The following is a 27,803-nucleotide window of genomic DNA, read 5'->3' as shown; positions in this document are numbered from 1 at the left end:
CCTGGAAAAATTTTGGGATAAGTAATTAAGCAACCAATCTGAAGCAAACAAAGTTATAAGGGTCTCTTGCTTGAGCAGGGGGTTGAACCAGAAGACCTCCAAGGTCCCTTCCAACTCTATTATTCTATATTCTATACTCTATGAAGTGAGTTATTCTGTCAGTACTTTTACTTAGTACTTTACTTTTACTTAGTCAATAAGATGCAGAAATTGCTATGTTCTAGGTTCACCTATGAAATTGCTCCTGTGTTTGTACTGTTGGAATATGTCACATTAAGAAAAATGAGAGAAATAATTGGTTGGCCAGGAGGTGCTGGTGATGGAATTTTTTCACCTGGTAAGTGATGCTTCTTTGTGCTTTCATGCTTATGATATACAATACCTTTGAAGGCAATCTAATGTGAGAAGCAGCATGTTCAAATGAATCTTTGCTCTTAATATTCTGTCCTGGTTATTAAAAAGATGCATATTTATGTCAATCCAGAGAGACATTGAGAACAAAAACTTTACTGTCTGTTCTTGCAGAAAGTTCCTTCAAGCACATTGTGCTGCTTCTTTAAAGAATCAAATGATAGAGAACATGCAATCAAATGAAATATTCACTCCTTAGTTCTGTAGTACATAATATTCCCTCATTTGTATGAAATAAATAAGAAATTACATTATTTAATAATGAGGTCAGGCTGTTGTAGACCTAACCAATGAAGATAGGAGGGCTGTCTGGAAATTACAAAAAGCTTATGTTGTTCTCATTTCCAGACTTTGAATCGGCATACCTTATTTTGTTTCTTTAATGATGTAAGCAACTTATCAAAGCTATTACAGTTACACTAGGGCCTCGCCCATGATATGACCTTTTTTTAAATTAAAAAAAACTTGTAATGTGAGCCAATTATGATTTACAAACCATTACTTAATGGCTTATCTCAGTGAATGAATCTAATTCAAATGAGATTGTTGGATTAGAGATTCAATTAACAGAAATCTATTTAAAATAATTACGTAGCAATGAAAGCAAAATTCATTCTATTAATTTTTAAGTAGAACCCAAATCTACTTGCCAGAGTCAGATATAGTAAAGTAGTACAAAATAGAAATAGCAATAGCACTTAGATTGATATACTGCTACACAGTGCTTCACAACCCTCTCTAAGCAGTTTAGAGAGTCAGCATATTGCCCCCCCCCCCGAAAAAATCTGGGTCCTCATTTTACGCACCTCAGAAGGATGGAAGGCTGAGTCAACCTTGAGCTGGTCAGAACTGAACTCCTGGAAGTGAGTTAGCATGCAATACTGCATTCAACCTATTTTGTACAAGAAATTTTTAAACACACAATGCAATCATCAAAATGTACAAATACATATCTATGCCTGAATAGTTACTGTGAGAATTGGGAATTCTTACAGTCCAGTTCAGGAGAAGAAATGTTTTCTGCTGTCTTCTCTGCCTGAAATAAACTCTGTCTGATCTATTGGGGGAAAAACTGTCCTCTATTGAGATTATAAATTGAACAAACTCTTTGGTCATTGAAGAATGTACATTCTAGAAATAGGACAATAAGTTGTCCTAGGGTTAGGATTAGGGCTAGGTGTCCTAGTTAAGACTCTCTATTCCTTTGGAGCTAAGCCATCAAATCTAGAACAGCAAGATAAGAAAGGGAAGGTGATAGGAAAATTTTAAAAAATAGTACGGAATTTTCAAAATTCTTTCAAAGATTAGATTTTTAATAGTGAACGGGTCATTGAGCAAATGGATTCAAACAAGAGTAAAAAGTACAGTATTTTTATTGGGGTTTTTTTTTGTCTTCATCTATTTGCTTACATTGTTATCTGCCTTCAAAATTCAGCAAATGAATATAAACTGAATGAGTTGAGAATTTATGATACCTGTATTTGGATTAAACCCTGAGTAAAAAGTCTACTTTCAAAAAGGTTCTTACAAGTGTAGTTTGTGTGCAAAGTGTGAATCAAAAAAAGTAACAATCTGTTACTGTGGTCTCCAGGTGGTGCCATATCTAACATGTATGCTATGTTGATTGCACGTTTCAAGATGTTTCCAGAAGTTAAAGAGAAAGGAATGGCAGCTATTCCAAGGCTGGTTGCCTTCACCTCAGAACATGTAGGTGTTCCTCTGTAATCGTTTATGCTCATTTTACCTTTGGCTAATATATAGTTGCTTTCTTTCTGTAACATATATTCTTCCTTTGGATGTGTGTTCATTTTTTTCCTCACAGGGGATCCCATATTAGAACCAATGATTCTTTCCTTTTGAAATGCATTATACAGCGATGTTTGTGGATAAATCTGAATTTGTATTTAATCCTGCCTTTATAGGAGACTTGGCAAAGTTTTGATGCTCGGGAGGTGCACTAATGTTTTGTTTTTTGGGTTGCTGGAACTTACAGCTGATGAAGGTATGATGCAAAGTGGGCAGGTTAGAATTTTCTGGAGCAGTTTCTTGTCTCTGCAGATGGGGAAATTTCAAGATTTGTAAATTCTTTTAAAATGTACTGTACAACTTAGATTATGGTTTCACTATGACTCTCTTTCCATGCTACCAGTTTTCAACAATGGTGTCCAGAGATGATATGAGGCTCTTGAGAAAGGTGGTTTAAGGACTTCATAAGGCTCCTAGAATTGAATTGATATAAATTCTTAGAATTCAAAACTTTTTGTTTTACATCAAGTGAGTAATTTTCTAAACAGCTGTGCTAGATGACTGTCTGGGTTTGAACAACATGGTAATATTAGATTTGAATCATTTACAGGTCGAAGGAGAACCAGATCATCCATTAAGCCATTATATAATTTATCTGTTTGGATATAGTTATCAGATCAGATCAATTCTATTTTTAATCTAATTAAAATATTGTATGAATGAAAGAGTAATGTTATGGGACTCATAGATAAAGACAAGGTCCTTTCACATTTATTCATAAAGGAAATTCATTCATTCATTCATTCAATTTATATGTCACTTAACTCACTCTTGAAGTGACACTGAGCTCTGGGATTTAAATTTCTTCCCCAAAAAGAATATTTTTTTTCAGGGCTGGCACCCTGCATTCAGAACTGCATCTTACGTTGTTATCTGTCTTCAAAACTCTTGCAATCCCTAAAAATCCATCATCCCCTGTTCCTAATCAGACACATGAATGTTGGCTGTACAGTTTTGGGTTGGGAAACACATGAAAACTGTGATACAAACTGTTAAATATACTGATGAAATGCACAAGCTCCAACTCTTCCTACTCTTTTTTTTTAAATTGAAAAAATGAATTAATGTCTCTTGAGACCCAGACATTTGAAAAGTGGCTCAAGACTATTTAACAAAAATGGCCATTGATTGTTAAGATGTTTGACAAGTGGGCTGCAGTAGGTCTGTAAGAAAAAGTTGCGTTACATGCCAGACAGAGGGAATAGAGGATGGACAGGCTTCCTAATTATGAACACTTCCATTTTCAGGAATTTGAGATTTCTCAACACACTTTCTCAAGCTTTTCAAGGCTAAATATGAGTTTCTCCAATTTCTCCCAATAGGATTGTTTCAGATAAATATAAATATGGACAGGGGAGAATTGCAAAGAAAAGAAAAATAAAATAATAGGATTCAAACTACCCACTGCCCAAAGGTTTGTGTGTCAACAACTGCTGAACCTACTGTATCTTCTGCAAATTCATTTAAAATACCATTACTTGATTAGACTTGCATTGTAACTCAGAACATTTTATACTGCTGGTGAAATATACAGTAGCGCACTAAAGCCTCTATCATAATGCATTTGTCAATTTCTAAGGTGAGACTGGATTTTGCTTTTTTTTTTTTACAAACCCTCAAAGAATTATTACTAACATTTCACTAGTTTGCAAAGAAGACAAATGCAAGAGCATTATTTTATAGGAGAAATATATTGGTGCATTGCTTCCATGGACAAAATAATCAATATACTTTTTCAGAGTCATTTTTCAGTGAAGAAAGGAGCAGCAGCTTTAGGAATTGGTACTGACAGTGTGATTTTGATCAGATGTGATGAAAGGTAAGCAGAACTTTTAATTTAACTAAAGGTCAGCACCCATTTTCAGGCTGTTGTACATTCTCAACCTAAAGAAACCAAATTTATCCAGAAAGATTCCACAAAATTTCAGCATTCATATGTGCAAGTGCCAAAACCTCAAAACCTGGTTTACCCTTTTACAAGAAAAAAAAATCCTTTAGTAATTGTATTTATGAGTGCAATAGATACATTTTAATAGGAAATGTTTTGGAATACAGCAGATTTTTTTAAATAAACTCAATTGGTATGAATAGTTGCCCAGAAAGTAGGTTTAGAAATATTTAATCTCTCATCATATTTACTAATCAATGTAATAAGGTAAGTATTTTCCGTTTCCAAACATTTCCTGTCTTTGATCTACTATTGTGTTGCACTTTTTGTGGCCATTGAGAGTCGTCCAAGGTAGGAATTGCTGCTAATTCTATTTCCTAAAGTTTCTACTTATGAATTGGTTTAATTGGTTTTTATAATTTATAAAGCCTGAATACCAGAAAACCATTTTCTCTTCTTTGCACCTACCAAATCTTTAGGGGATTGTTCTCAGTGTCCTGGGCAAATAAACTGACCAATTATCCTTAGTAGGAAGAAATTTTTTTTCCAGATAGTAGCACCTCAATTATGGAATGTCTTCCCAGAGAGAAATTTCCTGGTGCTAAGGATTTTGACCCCATATCTTTGCTGATTTTGACACCATATCTTTGAATCTTTTAGTCTGACTATCTCAATTTCAATAATTTAAGTCTGATTGAGGTTTGGCAGTATTTCTTGTTTATATGATGTTGGTTATAAGATCCCCAGATAACTTGTGTTATGGGACAACTGTAAAATTATAGTAAGCTAAGAAATAATCAATCTATGAATATCAAGAAGAACAGCAATGACTCTTTTGCTTTTTCCCTCTTCTTTATTAAACATAGGCGATTTATGACCACAATTTGATCCAAAATTAAATGAGACATTTGTTAAGTGAATTATGCCCCATTTTATCACCTTTCTTGTCATAATTGTTAAGTGAATCACTGCAATTGGTAAGTTAGTAACCCAGTTGATAAATGAATCTGACTTCCCCATTGACTTTGCTTGTCAGAAGATCGCAAAAACATGACCTTCGAACACTGCAACCGTCATAAATATGAACCAGTTGCCAACCATCTGAATTTTAATGACATGATCATGGGGGAGGCTGCAAAGATCATAACTTTGAAAAATGATCATGTCACATTTTTTCAGTGTTGTTGTAACTTTGAACAGTCACTAAATGAATTGTTGTAAGTCGAGGACTACCTGTAGTTATTTTTTATTTTTGTAAAAAAGAAAGAAAACCAAAGTGGTAATAGAAGCACTTTGATCTGTAACTCCTCAGATGAAAGAGTAGCTACAACATATCCCAGAAATAGCATCACAGCTCTGTTCAGAAGAACAGAGCACTAATACAGCTAAGATACTGCACACAGGTCTCAAACACCCACCCTTTCTTTGGTGGAGAAAGACTCATGGTACCCATCAGTAGTGGGATTCAAAAAAAATTACCCGCAGTTCTGTGGGCATGGCATGGCTTGGTGGGAATGACTTGGTGGGCATGGCAGGGGAAGGATACTGCAAAATCCCCATTCCCTCCCCACTCCTGGGGAAAGGATACTGCAAAATCCCCATTCCCTCCCCATTCCTGGGAGAAGGATACTGCAAAATCCCTATTCCCACCCCACTCCTGTGGGAAGGATACTGCAAAATCCCCATTCCCTCCCCACTCCTTGGGGAAGGATACTGATTCCTGGTGGAAGGATACTGCAAAATTCCCAATCTCTCCCTACTCCACTAACCTGCTTTCCAGCTCCATTTGTGCAGGGCAACAAAAGAAGACCCAGTCAATCAGCTGGGACTCGGGAGGCAGCGAATAGATTGGGAGTGGGGTCAGCCAGAGATGATATTTGCCAGTTCTCTGAACTACCCAAAATTTCCACTGCCAGTTCTCCAGAACCGCTGAATACCACTCTGGTACCCATGGTGGTTTTCTCAGAGCTGTATTTACTACAGAACAAATGAGTTTATTGAAGATGTTCCTTATGCTGAAAATTCTATTTGTGCAACCTACAGTGATACAGTTCTTGGAAGCTGCATAGCATGCTCAGATCCTATTAAAATCTTGATTCTGCCCCCATGGAACTGATTATAGCAGTCAATCTGAACATATTTCATGGTACCATGACTGTATCATCTTGGCAGCTATATATATTGTGGCTTAAACATTTTTAAAATATGATTTTTAAATTGCCAGGATTTATCAAGTACCTTTTAGACTCATATGCTTTAATAATTTAATAGGCAAATTAATAGTGGAAAAATAAATCGTTTAATAAATCTGAATTGCTTATACTACTTTTGAGATCCCCCCACTCAAACACTACTGGTAAGATTAGGGATGGATGGACACACACACACACACACAAGTTTATACTTGCATGAATGAGAGACATTTTTTTCTTCAAACCTAGCTATCAGCCACTTGTAATTCAGACAAGTAATAAACACAAGATAGTGAATGAACATGTTAACAACGCATTACAAAATAGGTTTAATTATGTCAGGTAAAAGTATGTGCATTTGTACAATACACAAGTTTGCTTGGCATTAACCTGGATTAATTTTTGTATAGCATCATGTGTTATGTAAATGAGCCATCTTAGACTTCCTCAGCATATTGCATGAATTGTTTGGAAATTATTTAATTCTGTAATTAGGTTTACTATGTTGTGTATATGCCAATTGTGTTGCTTTATAAACTGACAGATAAGCTAATGCTTCTAACATTGTAAGTAGCAAAAGACAATTTTCATAAATAGCAGCTTATCTTGGATAAGACATTTGAAAACATTTGTGGTTAGCATGATTATATCCATATCTATCATATTTATTTATATATTCATTATTTCCAGAGGGAAAATGATCCCATCTGATCTTGAAAGGCGAATTGTTGAGGCCAAGCAAAAGGCAAGTTAATTCTATCTAAAGTTTCTATTTAATGCCATTCAGATATTCCTGTGATAATAATATTTTTTGTGCTATATCTTCATCTTCATCAATATGCCGGATTAAAAGTTTCATTATGGTCATCTAAGGATAATGGATCTGGTACTCTAAATTATTTTTGCTTGAAAAAAAAGGGTCTGTCACTAGCTAGGTAAAAATAAATTAAACATAGCTCTTTTATGTGCATATGGATTTTTAAAAATCCAACTGTGTAGAATTTTGAGAAAGAGAAGAAATTATCTGAAAGGTGGGGAAATGCTTACTGATACGTGGTTCCCTCAGAGAATGAAAGCCCATCCTCATTTCTCAAAATCCTCTTCCTCTAGTGTAGGATCTTGGCATTAATCTTGGTACTGGATTTGGATTTTTCCAAGTGAGGTAAAAACAAAGAAATGAATAAAGCACAAAGTATCTTCAAAAATCCATATTATCCATTTTATTAGACAGTTCCAAATGTCCCAGAATAATGTGCAAACATTTGAATTCTTCTCAGGAAATTATGAGGCTAGAGTAAATGGAATGAAGAAAAAAGGGGGGAATGTCAGGTCAGTCCATCCATCCATCCATCCATCCATCAGTGTTTGTGTGTGTGTGTTTTGTGTCAAAAAATGTCAAGACTACAGCCACAACTAGTCAGTCAAAATTTAGTTTGTTACAATGCATGTAAAAAAGAGTGGGGTTTTAATCGCATGGTTGTGGCTGCCTTTTTTTGGCGTTTTTCTCACACACACACACACACACACACACACACACACACACAAAGCAAACTCAAACCCATAAAATGTTATAGGCTCTTTTCTGTTTTGGAATTTCTATGACAAACCAGGGGACTCCCTGGCACTCCAATGTTCCTCACTAATCGCAGTACTGGCCATACCTTGTCCCCAGGCATGGGATCCTACCAATTTAACAACCGGTTCGCTGAGAGAGCGCTTCGGGCAGTTTACAGTGTAATCACCCTCTGCATTACTGCTGGGGAGGTAAACAGCTGAAGCGCAGCAATCCACTCTGCCGCACCTATCAGCTGGCCTTCAGAAAAGGGAATATAGATGCGTATAGTGCAGGGGTGGGCAGCTAAAAATTTGGAGCGAACCGGTTCGCTCCCAGCTGACAGTCGGAGCTATCAGTTCACCCAAACCAGTCTGAACCGGTAGAATCCCACCCCTACTTGTCTGCATTTAAAGTCTGCAGTTTTTCTGTCTGATCACATCCAACCTACATGTGTTTTATTGAATTTCCTTCCCTCCTTTTTAAAAGAAAGTGTCATGTGACTAAGCAAGCATTGATCAGTCCCTGCTAAATTTGCAAAGATAATGCCTCGCTTATGGCATTTTATCAGCCAATCGGTATTCTCAAAATATTATCTCCTCCAATCGTGGAGAACGATACATCCTATTAGTCTGATAAAATTAGAACGCTGTGCAGCTATTTCAGCAAAACGTTACGTATGTCCACACTGTAAGAGCTAAGTTACTGTAAAGATCCCCAATGAGGAAATCCTGACCACGTTTAGGTGAAATGTAAGGAAGCTGAAGACATTTAATTAGGTCCTCTCTGCTCTTAGAGTTTAAGATTGCACTCTGGATGGTCTGTTATGTACCCCATTAGGATGTTTAGGTAAACAGCACTTGAATCATTTCTATTGTTTTGGCAGTTTGCTGCCTCCTACTGTTAGAAACAGCAATCACATGGCAAATAAAGTAACTGTAATAGTAAGTACTGTATAATCTCTTGGCTACCTCCTAACAGAAAGTGGTTTCTTATGCATTGCCAAAGGAGAAGAAATTAATCTCTGCTGAGTTGTTGTTTTTTTAATATTATTTTCCTGTAGGGATTTGTTCCTTTTCTAGTAAGTGCCACTGCAGGAACCACCGTATACGGAGCTTTTGATCCGCTTATAGCTATTGCTGATATTTGCAAGAAGTATAAAATATGGATGCATGTGGATGTGAGTATAAAATCTTCAAGCGTCAGACTGTAAATCCAGTCCTGGGTCTGCTGGTGGGAATGATAATGAAGATGCAGAGGATTTAACTGTGCCTAAGCTATGTTGCTTAACAGAATCTTTGGAAGATTGAAAGGATTTCTGTTTCTCAAAGATAACAGGGCGGCCCTAAAGATGGTGAACCATTCGATGTGCAAAGATACAGTATTCTGGCATTTTATGTAGACTTCATGCTTAACAGTGATAGATAAATCAATCCTCCACAAAGTTATCTTTTTTAAAAAGTACAACTCCATCTGTATCCACAATGGTACATAATTACAGACATACACATAGACACACGTGTGTGTATGTGTGTGTATGTGCATGAGTGTGTGTATGTATATGCATGCACATGCACATATACATATACTTCAGAGGTGGATTGCTCCTGGTTTGGTCTGGTTTAGCCAAACCAGTAGTAGTGGTGGCGGGAGGCTCTGCCCACCCTCCCAGACACTTCTGTGCATGCGTAGAATATTGCGAGCACGCATGGGAGTGCACCCAAACCAGTAGTACAAAAATTGGCAACCCACCACTGATACTCATTCACATATACATATACATGTGCCAAGATAGCACAGAGGTTAGAATGCAGTACTGCAGACTACTTGACTGCCAACTGCCTGCAATTTGACAGTTCAAATCTCACCAGGCTCAAGGTTGACTCAGCCTTCCTTCCTTCTGAGGTGGGTAAAATGAGAACCCAGATTGTTGGGGGCAATACGCTGACTCTGTAAATTGCTTAGAGAGGACCACCATGAAGTGGTATATAAGTCAAAGTGCTATTGCTATTCCTATACATTACATATGGAAGATCTTTGTGCTGAAAGATTTATTAATGCCATTTTAAAAGGCATTCAAGCTAGTTCCAACATATACTGCAAATTACAGTAGTGTTACTAGAAAACTGATCAAAATCTACCTTTGGCAATTTCCAAAGTTTTAACTGCTTTCCCCAAATTAGTAAAAAGTTGAAAATAAGTGATTCATGTATTTAAATATGAGAATGTTATGTTTTCAGAAATCTGAATTATTATTTAATGGAACTGATGATTGTAATCTTTTTCCAGGGAGCTTGGGGTGGTGGGCTGCTGATGTCAAGAAAACATAAATGGAAATTAAATGGCATTGAAAGGTATGGTTTATAACAATATTGTGATATGCTTCTCACATTGATAAGAAACTCCAAAATGGTTTTTAAAAAAAACCAAAGCCAATTTAATTCATGTTGGAAATAATTGTCTAGGTTTTCATGGTAGGAATTCTCCAACTTTTAAAGCAATAATTCCCATAATTTCCCTTTGGATGCTTTTTGGTAATGCTAGCTAAGAACTAAAATCTTTGAAATCTGGACAGTTAGGATCAGGGAAGTCTGGTGTAAAATGCTTACATACCAGGCCATTTGCAAGAATTACCAAAAAAAGATGGTAACAGTTGAGATTAAAGCCTCTTCTCGTTTTATATGCATCAAACATGCAGGTTGATTACACAGGGCAGTTCTTAACCCCCTACTCCATGTCCTGCTTATATAACAAAATGCCCCTGGGCAAAGCCTAACGCCGCGATGGCAAACCTATGACATGCGTGCCAGAGGTGGCATGCAGAGCCCTCTATGTGGGTACGAGTGCTGTCACCAGATGCTCTTCTGGGTTCCATCATGCAATGCATGCTGGACAGCTGGTCCAGTGTGCATATGCACTGGACCAGCTGTCCGGCACACGCATATGCTGGATCCAGGTTTCATCTTGTGCATGCACGCCAAAACTGGAGCACATGCATTCACACCAGAGCACCAGAACCCAAAACACAGCAACTAGCTGGTGCGCATGCATGCTAGACCAGCTGTCCGTCATGTGCATGCCATATCTGGGTTCCATCGCAAGCATGTATGTCAAAACTGGAGCACATGCACTCAAACCGGAGCATTGGAACCCAGAAGAGAACAGCTGGCCGGTGCACATGCATGCCGGACCAGCTGTCCAGCACGCATGTGCACAACAGGTCCCAGAAAAGTAGCTGGTCGCCATGTGCATATGCACAGGCCAGCTGCTCTCTTCTGGGTTCTGGTATTCCAGCGCATGCACATGCGCTCCAGTTTCAGCACTTGGTGCCGAAAAGGTTAACCATCACTGGCCTAGCACCTAACTAACAGCATCCTGCAAGAAAGTGACTCTGAGATTAACAATATCTTAGACAGAATGCAAGAGAAGGAGTGGCAGAGCCTGGGGGCAGAGTCAAAAGAGGGATAATCCTAGAATCCCTAGCCACAAACATGCTAAATCCGACCTATCATGAATTCTGTTGATCCTTATCTAACTTCTAGTAGGTGCTAACCATTAGTTGAGAATATTCCTGTGCACAGGCATGAGCAATAAAGTTATTCAATTAAATCATAATGTGTGATCTTGATCTTTCTCATATGACATTGGCAGAGTAATAAAGACAGAATATTGAATAAATACTTAATATTATACATATACCCTTGTAGTTAGTAGTTCATGGAGAGACAGTGACACTGAATTCATACTTCCAACATTTCCAAGACATTTCTCCAGTTATACTTTTTAATATGTTGCTTCACTAAGGTTTACAAGATAAACTACAACTGTTTGAATTTATAGGTTTAAGCCATAAATCATGGCTTGATCTCTAATGAATGCATTTATTCAATCTACTAAACTGCACTTGGTTAAACTACTTTATGGCTTACTCTAGTGCATGGAATACATTACTCTGTATTCTGTAATAATATTTCCTAATACTTTATAGGAGCATATGAACCTTCAGATGACCGTGGCTTTCTGCTTTTTTCCCCTCTTCTGCATGTTAATAAGGAGACTGGAGACATTTGTTTTACTTAAGCTATGTTTAAGCCGAATGAAATCAAACTTTCAGATTCTCGGTAATGCTAATTAACCATAATTTAACAACTCCAAATATTTCTTTCAGGTTTAGACATTGGAGAGCTCAGAAGTAAAAAGTTCTAAACTATTTTTTTTCCAAAGGAAAAGGGAATAAATGCAAGGTTGAGACCAGTGGAGAAATTCAAAAAAAAATTTCTACTGGTTCTGTGGGTGTGGCTTGGTGGGCATGGCAGGGGAAGGATATTACAAAATCTCCATTCCCTCCCCACTCCAGGGGAAGGAAACTGCAAAATCTCCATTCCCATCCCACTCTGGGACCAGTCAGAGTGGTATTTGCCATTTCTCCGAACTCCTCAAAATTTCTGCTACAGGTTCTCCAGAACCTGTCAGAACCTGCTGGATTTCACCCCTGGTTGAAACCCTCTGCATTTATTTACACAGCAGAAAACCATGGTGTATGATGGAAAGCAACACATAAATCAGTATTATGGTGTTACACGCAGCATTTCAGCTTCTACTGGTGGTGGGCCTGCATTTTAAGCTTCTCACTGAAGCTAAGATAATGTATATCTTCATTATCGCACACCCTAATGACTTAATATTATCCACCTTCCAGAACTAATGTGAAACATTGATATAAAATGCCATCAGATATGCTTTCCTCCTCAAAACAAAACAAAACAGATGATGCAACTGTGGAACTGCAATATATCGTCCATTTATCTGTGAAACCTAAAATCGAAATATTGTACTTGTTTTATCAACCTCAGTTTTTTTACCTGTTGAATAATTAATAATTACCTTCCAAAATGTATGTAAAGATGAATCAGAAGACAAATAGTATGGAAAAGGAAAACGCTATACATAAATATTAAAATTCTTGTTTCAGATAACGGGAATGTTTATTTTTAGTTGAGATCCTAATCTTTGTGTTAAATACCAAAAAAAGATTGTCTGCTAATCCAGTTAAGATGAATGGAGATCTGATGGTGACATCAAACAATTATGTTATCTACTTTTCATTTTCCTGTGGGTTTTTTTTTAATGCTTATTTTCAGTCTTGTTGCTTCAAAAATTCTGTTACATTTTATAATTGCTTTTCCATTTGAGTTTCTAAGATTGCAATCCTTGATCATTTCACTTCCTTGTAAAGTTTGATTTCTCTTCCAGAGCAAATTCCGTGACATGGAATCCACACAAAATGATGGGGGTTCCTCTTCAGTGTTCTGCCTTGCTTGTACGCGAAGAGGTGAGTCTCTGAAACCTTGAATGGTGTCTTGTTGCCTTCAACTTTCTGCCTTTTCCTATGTTGATTATACATAATTGTGACATAGCAGATATATCCATGTGCAATTAAGATAACATCTGAAATTTAAAAAGAAAACAGTTCAATCACTTTTCAACCTAGAATTAAAATAAGCTTCATAACAACTGTCCAGGTAAATACAATTAGAGATCTGGAAGGGATTTTGGAGGTCTTCTAGTCTAACCCCCATTCCTAAGGCACAAGTCCTTGTTCCGTTTCAGACAAATGGTTCTCCAATCTTTTATTTAAATCCTTTTCGGTCAAAAAGGAGTAGAGAGTTGCTTTTTGGTGACTGAGCCACACTCCATTTAAAATAGACAATGCTAGAATGTAATATATAACACAAGAATGCCACTTACATGGAAGTGATAAAGACCCAAAATTCTATTGCCATAATAGAGTCCAGTGGGAACCCCATAAATAAATTATAAATGCAATAAGATTTCTTAGATTCCCTAGACTAGAAACCACACATGCTTGGTTTCATTGAATAATCCCACAGGTATTGGTATTAAGAAATCATCTTTCTTTACAGATTTTGCATAATTGTATACACTTTTGACATGGTCCCTGTACTTGTCTTATTTGTAAACTTTTCTTGGAGGGTTTCTTCAGCTCCTCATTTTTTGGCCTGCCCCTTTTTGATACCTTTTACAACACAAGTAGTTTTTTAAGATTCAATAAATCAGAACTATGCAGAATGTTATTTCTTTTTAAGGGGCTGATGCAAAGCTGCAATCAGATGCATGCTTCTTACCTCTTCCAACAAGATAAGCATTATGATCTCTCTTATGACACTGGAGACAAGGCATTGCAATGTGGACGCCATGTTGATGTCTTCAAACTATGGCTGATGTGGCGAGCAAAGGTAAACATTTAGATGAAGTTTGTGGGATAACAGTAGTCCAAATCATGGATCTCAAAGTGCAATAAGGAAAAATGTTGAACTTCAGAAATAAGGCCAGGTGTGTTAATTTCCTTGAAATTGTCTATAGCGGAGACCTTGAAACGCCATTGATAATGCTACTTCTTTGGAACATGCTGAGAACATAGTATATATTGCTGTACATGTATAGGAGGTCCACAGATATGTATATGTATAGGAGGTCCACAGATTTACCTTCAGCTAAATTGGATCTACTTTCTTGATTCCAGTTTCCAATTTCTTTGACTCATGCTCCAGTTCCAAATTCCCATCATGGTATTACTTGAAAGGGAATGTTTTTGTAGTGGGGAACACATTTATATCTCAGGCTCCCCATGCAGCCCCAATCCTGTTTTTGCAGTCCCAAATTCTAACCGCAGAAAATGGAAGTCATGGCTTCCTGTGATGTTAAAGCAAAAAACACAACAACTCTAGTGTACCTTCTAAAATAGATGCAGTGAGAAAGAAATTGGCAAAAGTTTCAACCATTCCTATGTTCTGACATTGCCTTTCTGCCTAGTCCTAACACACATTTTAAAAAAAAAATGGTCAAGGGAACATTTTGCTTCCCTCTCCATTGTGCTTTGGACAAGTTGAAATTGCATGTTGGTTGCTAGGCAACACTTCTTAGTCCTTCTGCACTGCAGCTTGGAGGTAAACTTGAGCAATCTCTTATATAAGACCTCTGTTTCTGTAAGAAGCAGATAAGAGAAGAAAGCTGGGAGTAACCAACAAACAATGATACAAATACGCTTACATTTTTCCAGGAAGTCACCCAGAAAGTGGGTGTCACTTTCAGGCTTAGAATATTTGGTGTCATCCAATTATGGCTTGTCATCCAGCTCTTGCTAGTTGGCAGCATACCGTAATTATGACGCTTTAATGTAATCAAGCTAAAAGCTTTTGGGAAATAGAAAGGATTTTGTTTTAGGAATTCTTAAAACTAGATGTGGCAAACTGTGATGAGAACACCTGCTTCCACTTTACGCTGCAATTAAGAATAGGCACGTTATTGATGTGGAGAAACAAATTAAAAACCTGTTCTTTTCTGGGGCATATTTGTAAGAAACCTCAAAGGACCGCCTCTTTGGCCATTTTAAAAGGGGTTGCCAAATAAATACTTCCTGCATAATGATTCCAATTTTTCTGGCATGATTTGTCTAAAAATTGTTCATTATTGTAAATAGTAATAAATAAATAAGTAGTGTTTGTTATAGGAGCTTTGTTCCATCACTGTCTATTCTAGTGTCCATAAATCATTCACAACACAAATTAAATCATCCCTAATCTGCTATCCACTGTCTGCATGGCTGATGAAAGTATCTCCAGCCTTTCATTGTGCAGGCTGAGGTGATCAGTAGCTGAATTCAGCTAAGACACGTCAATCAATGTTCATTGTTCTAGAAGTAACCTTACCAATCACTGAGTTCACTCCTTCCAGCACTCAGTGGAATGAAATGTATCATTTCCTCACTTTTGTTTATTTATATTATTTTATCTACTAATCAAATGGGTGTCCTGCTGCAATCAAAAGATTTTCAGCAGCTCACAAAATTAAGAAACTATAATAAAATATGAAAACATACCCCTAGAATTAATAAAGTCCCAATACCCCTATTGCATCATTCCCCAAAGCCTCTCTAGAAAGCTTTGTCTTCACTTTTATTTATTATTTATGTTGTTTTTATTAGCTTAATTAAAAAATAGAAAAAAAACCAAAAGAAATCAATAAATAGGGGAGGGAGGAAAGCACTAGAAAAATTATGTATACAAGGACATATATATATGTCCTTGTATACATAATATATATATTACACATATATAAGTCCTTGTGTGTGTGTGTGTGTGTGTGTATGTGTGTGTGTGTGTTTATTTGTGCTGATAAATAAATAAAGGGAGACTAGTATAGATCTATTTCAAGCTATTTAGCTCTCATCAGTTAGCCATACCCTTACTGGGATTCAAACCTGTGCTGTATTGCATCTTAGGCAAATGTCTTAGCCATTAAGCCACAGGTCTCCTCCTTACCAGCTGAAGCCAGGGAAGAAGGTATATATTTAGAGTCACAACCCCTGGTAAGCCCCAATTATGAGCTGATGAGAGCTACGGTAAATAGCTTGAAATAGATCTATACTAGTCTCCCTTTATTTATTTATCAGCACAAATAAAAAAACAACACACAAATATAACAAAGGCAACAGTAAAAATATTGGGTTTCTGTCGTGATGGACTCTTGTGACCAGCCGATTGACAGATGATGGAAGCAGTTATATATATATGTACAATATCCAATGTTACACAATGGTTAATTCTTGTATTTTGTATAATTGTAGTCCACATTTGTACACAATTCATTCATATGTATGTGTAGCAAGTAACATCTGATCTTCAATTTACTAAGTAACTGGAACATAAAAGGTTGAAAGACAAGGTTTTTTTTATAATAGGTAAGAGAAGGAATATTCATTTATGTGAGCTGCCGGTTCCATGTCACAAGTACCAAGCTCAAAAGAATAAACCATGTATCAAATTAATATGTAATTACTTTTTTCCCATAATGTAATAATTTTAGGGCATCACAAAAATCAATGCTTTAATGAAGCTTATTCTCATTGCTTTTCCAATGACACAATGATTGGGACCTGAATTTCCAATGCTATAAAGCACAATATCAAATGACCCCACTGCTTAGATGCAGAAAGTTATAGCACTTCTAGTTGCTGTTGTTAAGTAAGGTTACTATCATGGTGGTTGTTAAGCAAGGATGTTACATAGTTGTCGTTTGTGACCTCCTGTAATGGAATGCATGGGTGAACTTGTGGAAAGCGGAGAAGAGAAGCTGCCTAGGGAACAATCAGACAAGAGGTCTGCAGTCATTGGTGAGTTCCTACTGGTTCGGACCGGTTTGGCTGAACCGGTAGTCGTTTGGCAGCCTGGGTCCCTGGAACCGGCAGCGACCCAGGCCCACCACACCCCCGAACCGGCACTCTGGGCAGCACCATAGGCACCACCATCTTGGTTTTTTTTGCTTCTGCGCATGCGTAGAACAATTTTTATTGTACTGTGCATGCACGCCCATGCAAAGTGCCCATGAGCGAACCGGCAGTAGTGATTGCTGGAACCCACCCCTGCTGCAATCTCTTACAAAAAAACAAGGAAGCCCTTCCCCCATTGTACCAAGCAGTTAGTGCCGGTTCGGGGGTGTGGTGGGCCTGGGTCGCTGCCGGTTCCAGGGATCCAGGCCAGGGGTGGGTTTCAACCGGTTCGCGGCGGTCCCTGCGATCCGGTTGGTCGCCGAACCCGGAAGTAAGTAACTTCCGGGAACAGCGAAGGCCCCCCCCCGCACCCGCGCGCGCCCGCTCCTTATCCGGTTTTGCCGAATTCTGCACTTCCACGCATGCGCAGGATGCATACAGCGCCTGCGCGATCCTCCAGGAGCAGCTGGAGCATCGCACAGACGCTAGTATGCATGCGTGCGCCCCGCACGTGCACGCGTGCGCTGCGCGCGTGCGCGAGGACGCCGCCGACCTTGTTCCAATTGAACCGGTTGGAACGGGGCGAGAAACCCACCCCTGATCCAGGCTGCCAAAGAAGAGGAATTTGTACTTTCAGACTTACAAGATTCTATTAATCTACTATTAATCATATAATAATGTAGATTTAGTTTATCTTGTCATGTTTCCTATCTGGTTTACCCAGAAAGTTTTGCGGTACATCAATCTTACAGATCTGTAAGTACAAACTTACTTGCCCTCCACTTTTAACAGCTTGCTCCATTTTTCAAAAAACTGTGATTTGTATACTCACTCATGCTATTTTTTTATTTCCTTTTTTCTTCAGGGCACTATAGGATTTGAAGCACATATTGATAAATGCTTGGATCTTGCAGAGTATCTATATAACAAAATTAAGAACAGAGAAGGCTATGAAATGGTGTTTGATGGAAAGGTATGTTTTCAATCATACTTTTGAATAGCAGGTACAGTTTTAGTTGTCCATTGTATTGTGTTGTACAGTGTATAGGTGCAATGATTTTTGAGACTGCACCAATGTGCATACTCTTTCAAGGTATCATGCAAAAATTTTGCTGTTAGAGATTTTCCATCAGTATATTAATAGCACTAGCACTTCGACTTATATACCGCTTTACAGAGCTTTACAGCATTTACCTCTCTAAGCAGTTTACAGAGCCAGCCTATTGCCCCCAACAAACTGGGTCCTCATTTTACCCACCTCAAAAGGATGGAAGGCTGAGTCAACCTTGAGTCTGGTGAGATTCAAATTGCCAAATTGCTGGCAGATGGCAGGTAGCAAAAGTAGCCTGCATTACTGCATTATAACTATTGTGACACCACAGCTAGTATTTGTTTATTATTAATTAACATATTAATACACCTTCAGAAATTTAAGATAGTATACATCATATTCTATTCTTCGGTTTTACTCTCATAACTCTAAGATATAGTAAAGATAGCAATATGACAATATCAAAGCTTTGGCTTCGTGTGGTATGAAATTTCTGTAATTTCTTAACTACCACTTTAACTACTGTTTAGTTATTGACAGATCTCAAACTTATTCATGAGCAATTGTATCCTGCACAAATTATTGTGCTCAGGTAGCTCTGAGACATGGTACCATAGAAGTACTTGGCAACTATGAGAATGTTTCTCAATTAATCTTCATGCTACAAGGAATCAGTGTTAAGGTTCATGGTTACCTATGTCAATACTTATACATGAAAAGGACATGCAAAGTGATTAAAGATAGGTGATCCCCAGAGAAAGGTTGCCAATTTCTTTACTACTGGTTCAGGCGCGCTCCTGCATGCACTTGTGCACATGTGACACTTCTGCACGTGCACGAAAGTGTCCGGGCAGGTGGGTGGAGCCCAGTGGTGGGTTTCAAAAAAATTTGAAACCTACTCTGTGGGTGTGGCCTCCTTTGTGGGAGTGGCTTGCCGGCCATGTGACCTGGTGGGAGTGGCTTGCCGGCCATGTGTTCTCTCTCTCTCTCTCTCTCCCTCTCTCTCTCCTTCCTTTTGTCTCTCTGTCCCTTTTTTCTTTTTTTCTTTCATCTCTCTCTCTCTCACTCTTTTTCTTTCTTTTTTCTTTTTTCTTTATTTATTTCTTCCTTTCTTTCTCTTTGTCTCTCTTTCTGTGTCAGTCTGTCTGTCTGTCTGTCTGTCTGTGTGTGGGAGGGCAGTGGTGGGTTTCAAAAATTTTTGAAACCTACTCTGTGGATATGGCCTCCTTTGTGGGAGTGGCTTGCCGGCCATGTGACCTGGTGGGAATGGCTTGCCAGCCATGTGTTCTCTCTCTCTCTCTCCCTCTCTCTCCCTCTCTCTCTCCTTCCTTTTGTCTCTCTGTCCCTTTTTTCTTTTTTCTTTCATCTCTCTCTCACACTCTTTTTTTCTTTTTTCTTTTCTCTTTATTTCTTCCTTTCTCTTTCTCTCTCTCTCTCTCTCTGTGTGTCTGTCTGTCTGTCTGTCTCTCTCTCTCTCTCTCTCTCTCTCTCTCTGTGTGTGTGTGTGTGTGTGTGTCAGTGGTGGGTTTCAAAAATTTTTGGAACCTCTTCTGTAGGTGTGGCCTGCTTTCCGGGTCCACTGGTGGAATCTCTTCTAACCGGTTCGGTAGATTTGACGAACCGGTTCTACCGAACTGGTGCAAACTGGTAGGAACCCACCTCTGGTGGAGCCTCCCACCACTGCTACTACCAGTTCAGCCAATCCAGGCTGAACCATCAGGAAACCACCTCTGGTGATCTCTCAGATAACCAGTCCCTATATATGATTACTTCCCAGTGCTCAGTGGGCTAATTCACTGGTTAGGGAGGGCATTGGAAATTCAAAGAAAGAGACTACATTTCAAATCGACAATACCAGGAGAAAGGAGTTAATTATTTCAGCCTTTCTTTCATGCCCATCATTACAGTATGTTTAAATAAATGCTTTTGTACTTTAGCTCTGTCCCTCTGTTTTAAGAGGGATAGCTGTATTATGTCTTCTATAGGTTCACAATAGAGTATTTTATTAAACAGTATACATACATCTCATGTAATGGGCAGTGAACTACGAAGACTTAGATAAAAACAAGAACATGACATTTCTAATGTATGATAAAATTAACCATTAGTGTGACCTAGGTTGTTTTGGGGGTGAATCTCACCTTTTTAAGAAAACAGATATTTGTAGTAAAACATGATTTCCCCAGCATAAGAGGCAAGAAATATTAGTAGATGCATTGATTACTATGCTAGTGATTCTTACGGTGCTGCACCAAAGTCAATAAACAGGAAAAACATTTTAACTGATCACAATCATAGGAAAGGCAACCCTGGGGAAAAGTGAAAACACACTTGCTTACTGCCATTATTGTTCTTCCATTAGCCTCAACACACAAATGTTTGCTTCTGGTACGTGCCTCCCAGTTTACGGAATACAGAAGACAATGAAGAAAGAATGAACCGTCTTTCAAAGGTAAAAGAGAGTACAGAACAGAACAAAACAGAACAGAATGAAGTCTATTTCTGCTATGCAATTTTTAAGGACCTACATTTGTATCTGGGTGGTGCCTCACTATTATCAAATCTCTTCTAAATAGAGAGGGAACCCTTGCCAATTAATTGATCAGTTTGCGCAGTTTGTGGAAGATAAGATAGTCCTGATTATGAAATGAAACAAATTATATTTCCATTACTCCACAGTCCATTGGCAGCAGTGGAGAATGAAGAGAGATTTATAACTCACTATGAAGATTTGTGTTAAATTCATCCTGAAAGGATCAGCATTCTGGTGCTTCTTCCCTTTTGCCTAAAATTCTTCAGTCCTGATCATTGAATAATTAAACTGAGGTTAATGGGAGGTAAAACTCCCTAAGGGCACAAGATTTCCTATCTTTGTGTAGATTTTACAGAAGCAAAGTCACATGTTTTGGTGAACAATAGAGAGCAGAGATTAGGAACTTGATGATCAGAGATCTTGGTGAACCTTGAAAACTATGTTAAAATACTTTGACATCTCACATGAAAATTCTGAAACTTCATGAAAGTTTTTTCACATAGTGTGAAATTTTACCCAAATTTTCTGAAATCTCACAGAAATGTTGGCAGTCTTCAGACCATTAACATGTGATGGAATTGTGCTGTTCAGGATTATACAAGATTGCCAACCTTTGCACTAAATTTTACACTATTGCAGGAAGAGGTCTTTTGGACTTGGTGAGTTTCCAGAAGTGAGTTGCATTGATATGGTAACATCTATTAATTTATTCATCTCAAAAAACAGGTTGAATGAATTTAAAGAGCTCCTTATTCTGTTGAATAGTGATGTACATTCATCCCAAAATCCTTCCCAGAATCCATCACTAGAACAATCAGAAGGAAGCGACTGTGCAGTACTGATTTGCTTTCCATGTTTTATCTTTGAAGGTGGCACCAGTAATTAAAGCTAGGATGATGGAGTGTGGAACCACGATGGTTAGCTATCAGCCCCTGGGAGACAAGGTCAATTTTTTCCGCATGGTTATCTCCAATCCAGCAGCAGCTCACCAAGACATTGATTTTCTGATTGAAGAAATAGAACGCCTTGGGCAAGATTTGTAATCCTATAATCTGCCATATCCTTCTGAAGTACCTCTAGGTAGACAATTAAGTTGTCACAAACTGTGGTGAATGTATTTGTAGTTTGTTCCAAAGTGATTCTCTTTCTATATTGTGGCGTCAAAGTAGAGTACAATTTAAAATCAAGAACATTGCTCCTTTTAAAAAGTTGTCTTCTCCCCTTTGAGTTTGCGAAAACTTCTTTTCCAGGAAGATAGTATACAAAAGGCTGCATTTTTGCATATCAAGCATACATATATATATTCACAATATCATATCTAAAGATCAGTGTGATTAGTAAAAATAATTCCTTTTGTTAAAAATAGCTAATAGAACAATGGTTCCCAAATGGCCACAGATTGTGGGGCAGCATAAAAACAAAATGCAAAAATGCATATTAAAACTGAGTAACTTTTATCTTTTTTTTTTACTCTGTTAGAACAGAATTTCTAATTTACATGCAACATTCAGATGTACTTAAATACATCTAATTTTACAAAAGAAATATATAAATATATAAATATATATATTAAAAAAGATCCTATTTTGTAAAATATAGATTTTTTTATTTTATATGGGTTCTAAAAACTGCAGGGACAAATAATAAATATAAGAATGAAATATTTTATTTTTCCTTAGACGAAATGCATCAAATGTTTAACAATGCTTCTTTTGAGACATAAACCCACATAAATTCTTAAAAAGAAATGTTTGTTTTACATGTCCTTTTATCTTGTATATCTCCAGAGTCTAGTACTGCAGAACCTCAAGAGATGTCTGCGTATAAGAAAACAAACCGAAAATAATGATATCACAAAATGCTGCTATTCCTAATGATTTTTCCCATATGACCTAGCTAAATAGAAGCACAATCTTTGCAGACTGCTTTCTGGGAGTAAACTTAGGGTTCTGTTTGGAGCCTTCTCCCCCCACAAAAAAGGGTGCACTTCAGAATAATTAATTATACTACAGTACTCATATTTCTCAGATCTACTGAAGAAAATATGAATATTTTAGGTTCCGAAAAGGCCAGTCCACTGGTAAGGAAGTTCAAGTAACAGCAAAGATCCACATCAGGTTCTAAGGATTGGCGGTCGAACATCTTGAGGAGTCATGAGTTTGAGAAGACATCCAGTGCTGTTGAAGGCAGCACCAGTTGGAAATAACTTTTACTTATGATATTTGTAACTGCTGCTATGACCACATTTCCTTTCATAGACTGGCTGCTAATGTCCCAGTAGATCTATGTGATCTTATGAACGATGTGTCCAAGACATTGAATCCATTTATTTGAAATTGGTTTTCCACATCTAAGCTCTTAGACAGCTCCTAACTACCGTACTATTTACGTTCCTCTTTATAATTGCCCTAGCAAAATGACAAAGATACTAAATACAAAGCAGAGAAGTATCTGCCCTGAATTATTTCTAATGTAATTTGTAAATGGATTCAACCATGCTACTGGGTTTTAGGTTTTAGGTTTAGCCCCTAACAATTGTATGGGAATACTACAACCAGCTTATCTTATATAGTGTTATGGAATTTCAAAATATACCAGAGTGCTATTTTAATATAAATGTGTGATTATGATAATCAGTATTCTGTCCACAGTTCATATACCTCTTTTAAGGAAACAAAATGAAGGTCCATCTAGTTTTTATGGATGCACGATCAGCCATATTTCAAGCAGATTTCCTTAGTGTGTTTCCCTCCAAATGTTTGGGATTGCAAACCCCATCAGTCCTAGCCATTATGGCCAGTGGTTTGAGATGATGGGTGCTGCATTAGAGAACATCATGAGGCTATTGTGTCAGGGAAGGCTAACTTGGAGGAAATGAAATCTGTCATTCCTCAGTTTCACATCCTGGAACAATTTGCAGTTACAACCCTGTTTAAACATTGGGTTTTAGCTTTAACTAAAAAGCAACATGGCCACCTGGGTTTGTAAAGCAATATTGTTTTACACTCTCTCAAAATACTTGAAGATACAAATGCAATGTAATATGATTTGATTGAACGTATATAACTTTGCGTATTAGTGACTCATTGTAAACTTGCAAAATAGGGGAAAAAAGAGATAAAACTGTCTGTAGTTGTGCTGCCTTTTGAATGATCTTGCTGGGTATTTTTCCACCTCAAGCTGAAGATTGCGCACTTTAGATTTCATACTGTACAGTGTTGCCAATTGACATATATTGCTGTATAAGCTTGTACAATATATTATGAATTGTTCTTATATGTGTTTGGTAGCAGTATTGAATCTAGATATCGTAAGAACTTCATCCTTTCTAGTTTCTCTATTGCTTCCTTGCTTTAGACCATGATTCCATTCTGGCTAATTCGTACAAATAGTGTTCAATTCTAGACATTAAAGCTTATGTGCTGAAGAGTTTAAGAGCTCTTCTATGTGATCTAGACCAGCTTTCCCCAGTCATGGGTCACTATGCAGATGCCAGTGGACAATGCAGAACCTCCATGCATAAGAACTTTCCCCCAATCAGTTGTATTGGAAGAGGGAAGTCAGATCATCTTTATGGATCAGGACATTTGAATACCTATTAAACTGTGGTTAATGCAATCTCTCTTCAGATGGTAATTATATACATTCCACTGAAGTGAGCAGACCATTGGCGAGAGCACTTTGAGATAATGGAGCAGTTCAATGGCTAGATTGTAAGTCACCCCAAATGTTCCTGTTACAATCAAAGGGAGACAGAAGAGGGGCAGTGATTTACAGCTTGGATTGTCTCCAATTATATTTAGTCTAGATAGAATTTTGGTGTTCAAGTCCAAGATCTACAAATGGTGTTTTCATATGAACAATTCTAACAGGATTTTCTTTTTCAAATTAACTCTGTCTGTTGTATCTGGGGGAAGTCCACAGCAACCTGTTCTTCCTGTATTTGATTAAAGTACTTTATCTGTAATGTCATTCAGAACCCAAATAAAAGTGTAAAATGTGATTGTTTTGTTATGTTTCTCTATAGTCTATCCCCAGCTTTTGTTATTCATTTGAAAGCTCATAAAATCTAGTTGCAGCTGTTATGCCATCTTTCAACAAAAGTCATGAAGACAAAAATGATTTTTTCCAGCTGTCCCCTATCATGTTAGTGCCTAATTGGCATTGGTGAGTCATGCACTCTTAGTGATAAACACAAAGTTGTCAATATTTTATTGTAACAGCCTCTTGAAAATCCTCTTGCTTGTGGTTAGCTCTTTCATTACCTTATACTTTATGAAAATAGAGAGATTTCCCCCTTCTTTAAAAACAGGTGTGTTCCTTGAATTGATAATCTTCCTACCCAATGTCTTTTTCAATGGGTGCCAAATATTGGTAGAATATTTGACCAAGGATAGATCTCTAGCCTTTTGCAATCTACATACATAGTTCCATTCCTCCCAGGCTAGGCTATACAGAATTGACCCTGCCATGTTTATTATCTCACTATCATCATCAATGTCGCCTTATATTCCATCTTTATTTTTAAATGGTATCCTCACAACAAGACAACTGTAATTAGAGCACAATTGTACAACCTACTAACCACTCTTGCTTCAAAAATGGTTTACTCAGCCCAATTTGGGGATTCGTTAAATAAATTGAAGCACAAACTAACTGCACAGGATATAATGCATTAAATTACAATGTGGCTGGTTCATGCATTGTGCAAAGCCAATGTCCAATCTTACTCGTAGCGTAATCAGGGAGCCAAGTCAACAAGTGACTCCAAATATTGGAAATGATTGCACATTGAGTCCCAATTGCTTCAGAGGTTCGTGGACCAAAGTACAACACTTGGATTATGAATTACCTTGCAGAGCAGTAAAAAGCAATGCTTATCCTCTATTTCATGGTCAGGACCCCAATCCCACTTGAGTTATTTTGGCATCAGAGGGAGAAAGAACCTTAAGCCCATTATCCTACTTTATGACAGTAAAACTAAGATATTATATGGTATTACTTTTAACTTCATGAAAGGCGTAAATGTCATACCCATTTTCTTCTTTAAAGGGATTTTCTTACTCTACTTACAACAAACTGCTTTGAGCTTTTGGAATTGGTGTAGGAATAACAACAAAAAATCTTGGTGAACAGCTGGTGCAGCTGGGAATTAAATAAGTAAATCTGTTGTTTGGGGAGGATATATTTTGAGAGGGGGAATAAAAGCGCAGGTTTGGGACTGGCCCTAAATTAAACCAATATTATCACACCTGCACAGCCTTAATTTGCACCTTTTAGGATAAAAGGATAGAAATCATTACAGCTGTTTTGAAACAGCTTGAAAAATAGAGGGAAATTGAGAAAGTTATAAACGGAAGCATTAGCTGAGCAGTGACTCAAAGCCTTCTACCATCTGTTTGCTTTCCTCTCTTTCAAAGGCTCCTGCTGCCAAGTACAATAAAAAGAGGAAAATAAAGCAATATTGACCACAGCCACTCCAGCACACGAGACAGCTGCAGAATCTTCTTCAAACTGAATTCTCTGCACCAGTACACTAGATCATGATGTTCAGTTGGCAAAGAGCTACTTGGTGGTAAGCACACCTTGGCTCTGATCCAGATAGCTGCCATGTATCAACCTGTCCTGCACAATATGAGACAATGGATAGGGTAACAGAATGGTTATTATTTCTTTAACTTTTCATCATCCAGAAGCTGTGAGTGGAGCTGTTTTAGATTGTAAAGTGGCTAGTCAGTCCCCTCCTGACTATTCTACTGAACATAGCCCTGGGTGTGTTCCCTAAATTCTATGATAATGGAAGTGGATCGGGGGTGAAATTCAGCAGGTTTCTGGAGAACTGGTAGTGGAAATTTTGAGTAGTTCGGAGAACCAGCAAATACCACCTCTGGCTGGCGACACATCACTCTTACCTTTCAGCTGTGGCTGCTATTGCTATTATAACCCAAAAGGTACCACTCACACATAAGAGGTCAGTATCAACAATACTATGTAGGAAGTTAGCACCCATCCTTCTCCTAGAAAAATGAAATATTCAAGAAATATTAAAAAGGCAGAATATTATACGCATTTCCCTGGATGAGAAATGGAGAAAGATGTTTTTTTAGGCAGGAAGCAGACTCACCCTTAATAACCCCCACCTTCCTCAACAGCCCACAGTAGATGTCCGCACTTAAGAGATAAAGAGATAGCTAGGTCTATTCATAGGCAAACGCCCTCACTCAAGACCCAACAAAGGTAGGATTAACCCTCTACCCTTCTCACCACATGGCACCTGGGAAGATAACACCACCCAGGAAGCCTGGACAGCCTACAGAGTTGCTCATGCATGGCCCCATTGGAGTCTGACAACCAATCACAAGCTCAAATTCAAAAGCCCAAAGAGGCAGAGGTGGATTGTTGCCGGTTTGGTCTGGTTTGGTCAAACCAGTAGTGAAATTCAGGCCTGGCTCGCAGAACCGGCAGCGACCCAGGCCTGACATGCCCTCGAATCAGTTCTCTTGTGTCTTCTGCTGTTGTCGGCATGGTTCTATGCATGCACAGAGCAATTTTTAGTCAAATGCACATGTGCAAGCAATGCGTGGCCATTGCATGAACAAGCTAATCAGTACTAACCGGTTCAGGAGCTCACCCCTGCAGAGAGGGTATAAAACTCAGGCACTCTCAGCAACTTTTCCCTTTTTTTTCTTCACCCAACATCTTCAAGGCATGTGATCCTGTCCAACATTAAAACCATATTTCCAAACAGCCACCATATTTCCAGTGTCTTTCTCCCCACTTGGAACTGAACCCAGAACGAAGTTTCTTCCAACAACTAAAGAAATACAAGAAAGTTTTGACACAGTGGTGGGTTCCAGATTCTGGTGCAATGGGGCCGGCATCCACTACATGAACGTGCACAGCGCACGCATGTGTACTTACTGCCTGCGATGCTCCGCAACACCTCTGCAATGCTCCAACTGCTTGGCGGAGTGTTGCACAGGCGCTGTATGCTCCATGCGCTTACGTGGAAGCCCCGAAGAGCTCAAATACAGGTAAGGATGGCGGTGGGTGGGCCCTCCAGAGCACTGTACCAGAATAG

At 38.2% G+C, this 27,803-nt stretch overlaps 1 protein-coding gene across 1 annotated transcript in view; it reads left to right on the top strand.

Moving 5' to 3' along the window:
* The window catches only part of GAD2 (glutamate decarboxylase 2), a 42,106-nt gene extending 20,341 nt beyond the window's left edge, over positions 1–21,765 (top strand). Inside the window, exons 6-16 of the mRNA XM_032237272.1 lie at positions 225–337; positions 2,003–2,118; positions 3,957–4,036; positions 6,988–7,042; positions 8,913–9,029; positions 10,139–10,203; positions 13,103–13,181; positions 13,957–14,106; positions 18,004–18,111; positions 20,552–20,641; positions 21,592–21,765. Of these exons, the coding sequence (XP_032093163.1) occupies positions 225–337; positions 2,003–2,118; positions 3,957–4,036; positions 6,988–7,042; positions 8,913–9,029; positions 10,139–10,203; positions 13,103–13,181; positions 13,957–14,106; positions 18,004–18,111; positions 20,552–20,641; positions 21,592–21,765 (1,147 nt within the window). The remainder of the gene's footprint in view (positions 1–224; positions 338–2,002; positions 2,119–3,956; positions 4,037–6,987; positions 7,043–8,912; positions 9,030–10,138; positions 10,204–13,102; positions 13,182–13,956; positions 14,107–18,003; positions 18,112–20,551; positions 20,642–21,591) is intronic.
* The last annotated feature ends 6,038 nt before the right edge of the window (positions 21,766–27,803 follow it).

The sequence above is a fragment of the Thamnophis elegans genome, chromosome Z (assembly GCF_009769535.1).
Source record: "Thamnophis elegans isolate rThaEle1 chromosome Z, rThaEle1.pri, whole genome shotgun sequence".
Lineage (NCBI taxonomy): Eukaryota > Metazoa > Chordata > Lepidosauria > Squamata > Colubridae > Thamnophis > Thamnophis elegans.
This window is presented reverse-complemented; position numbering and strand designations above follow the sequence as displayed.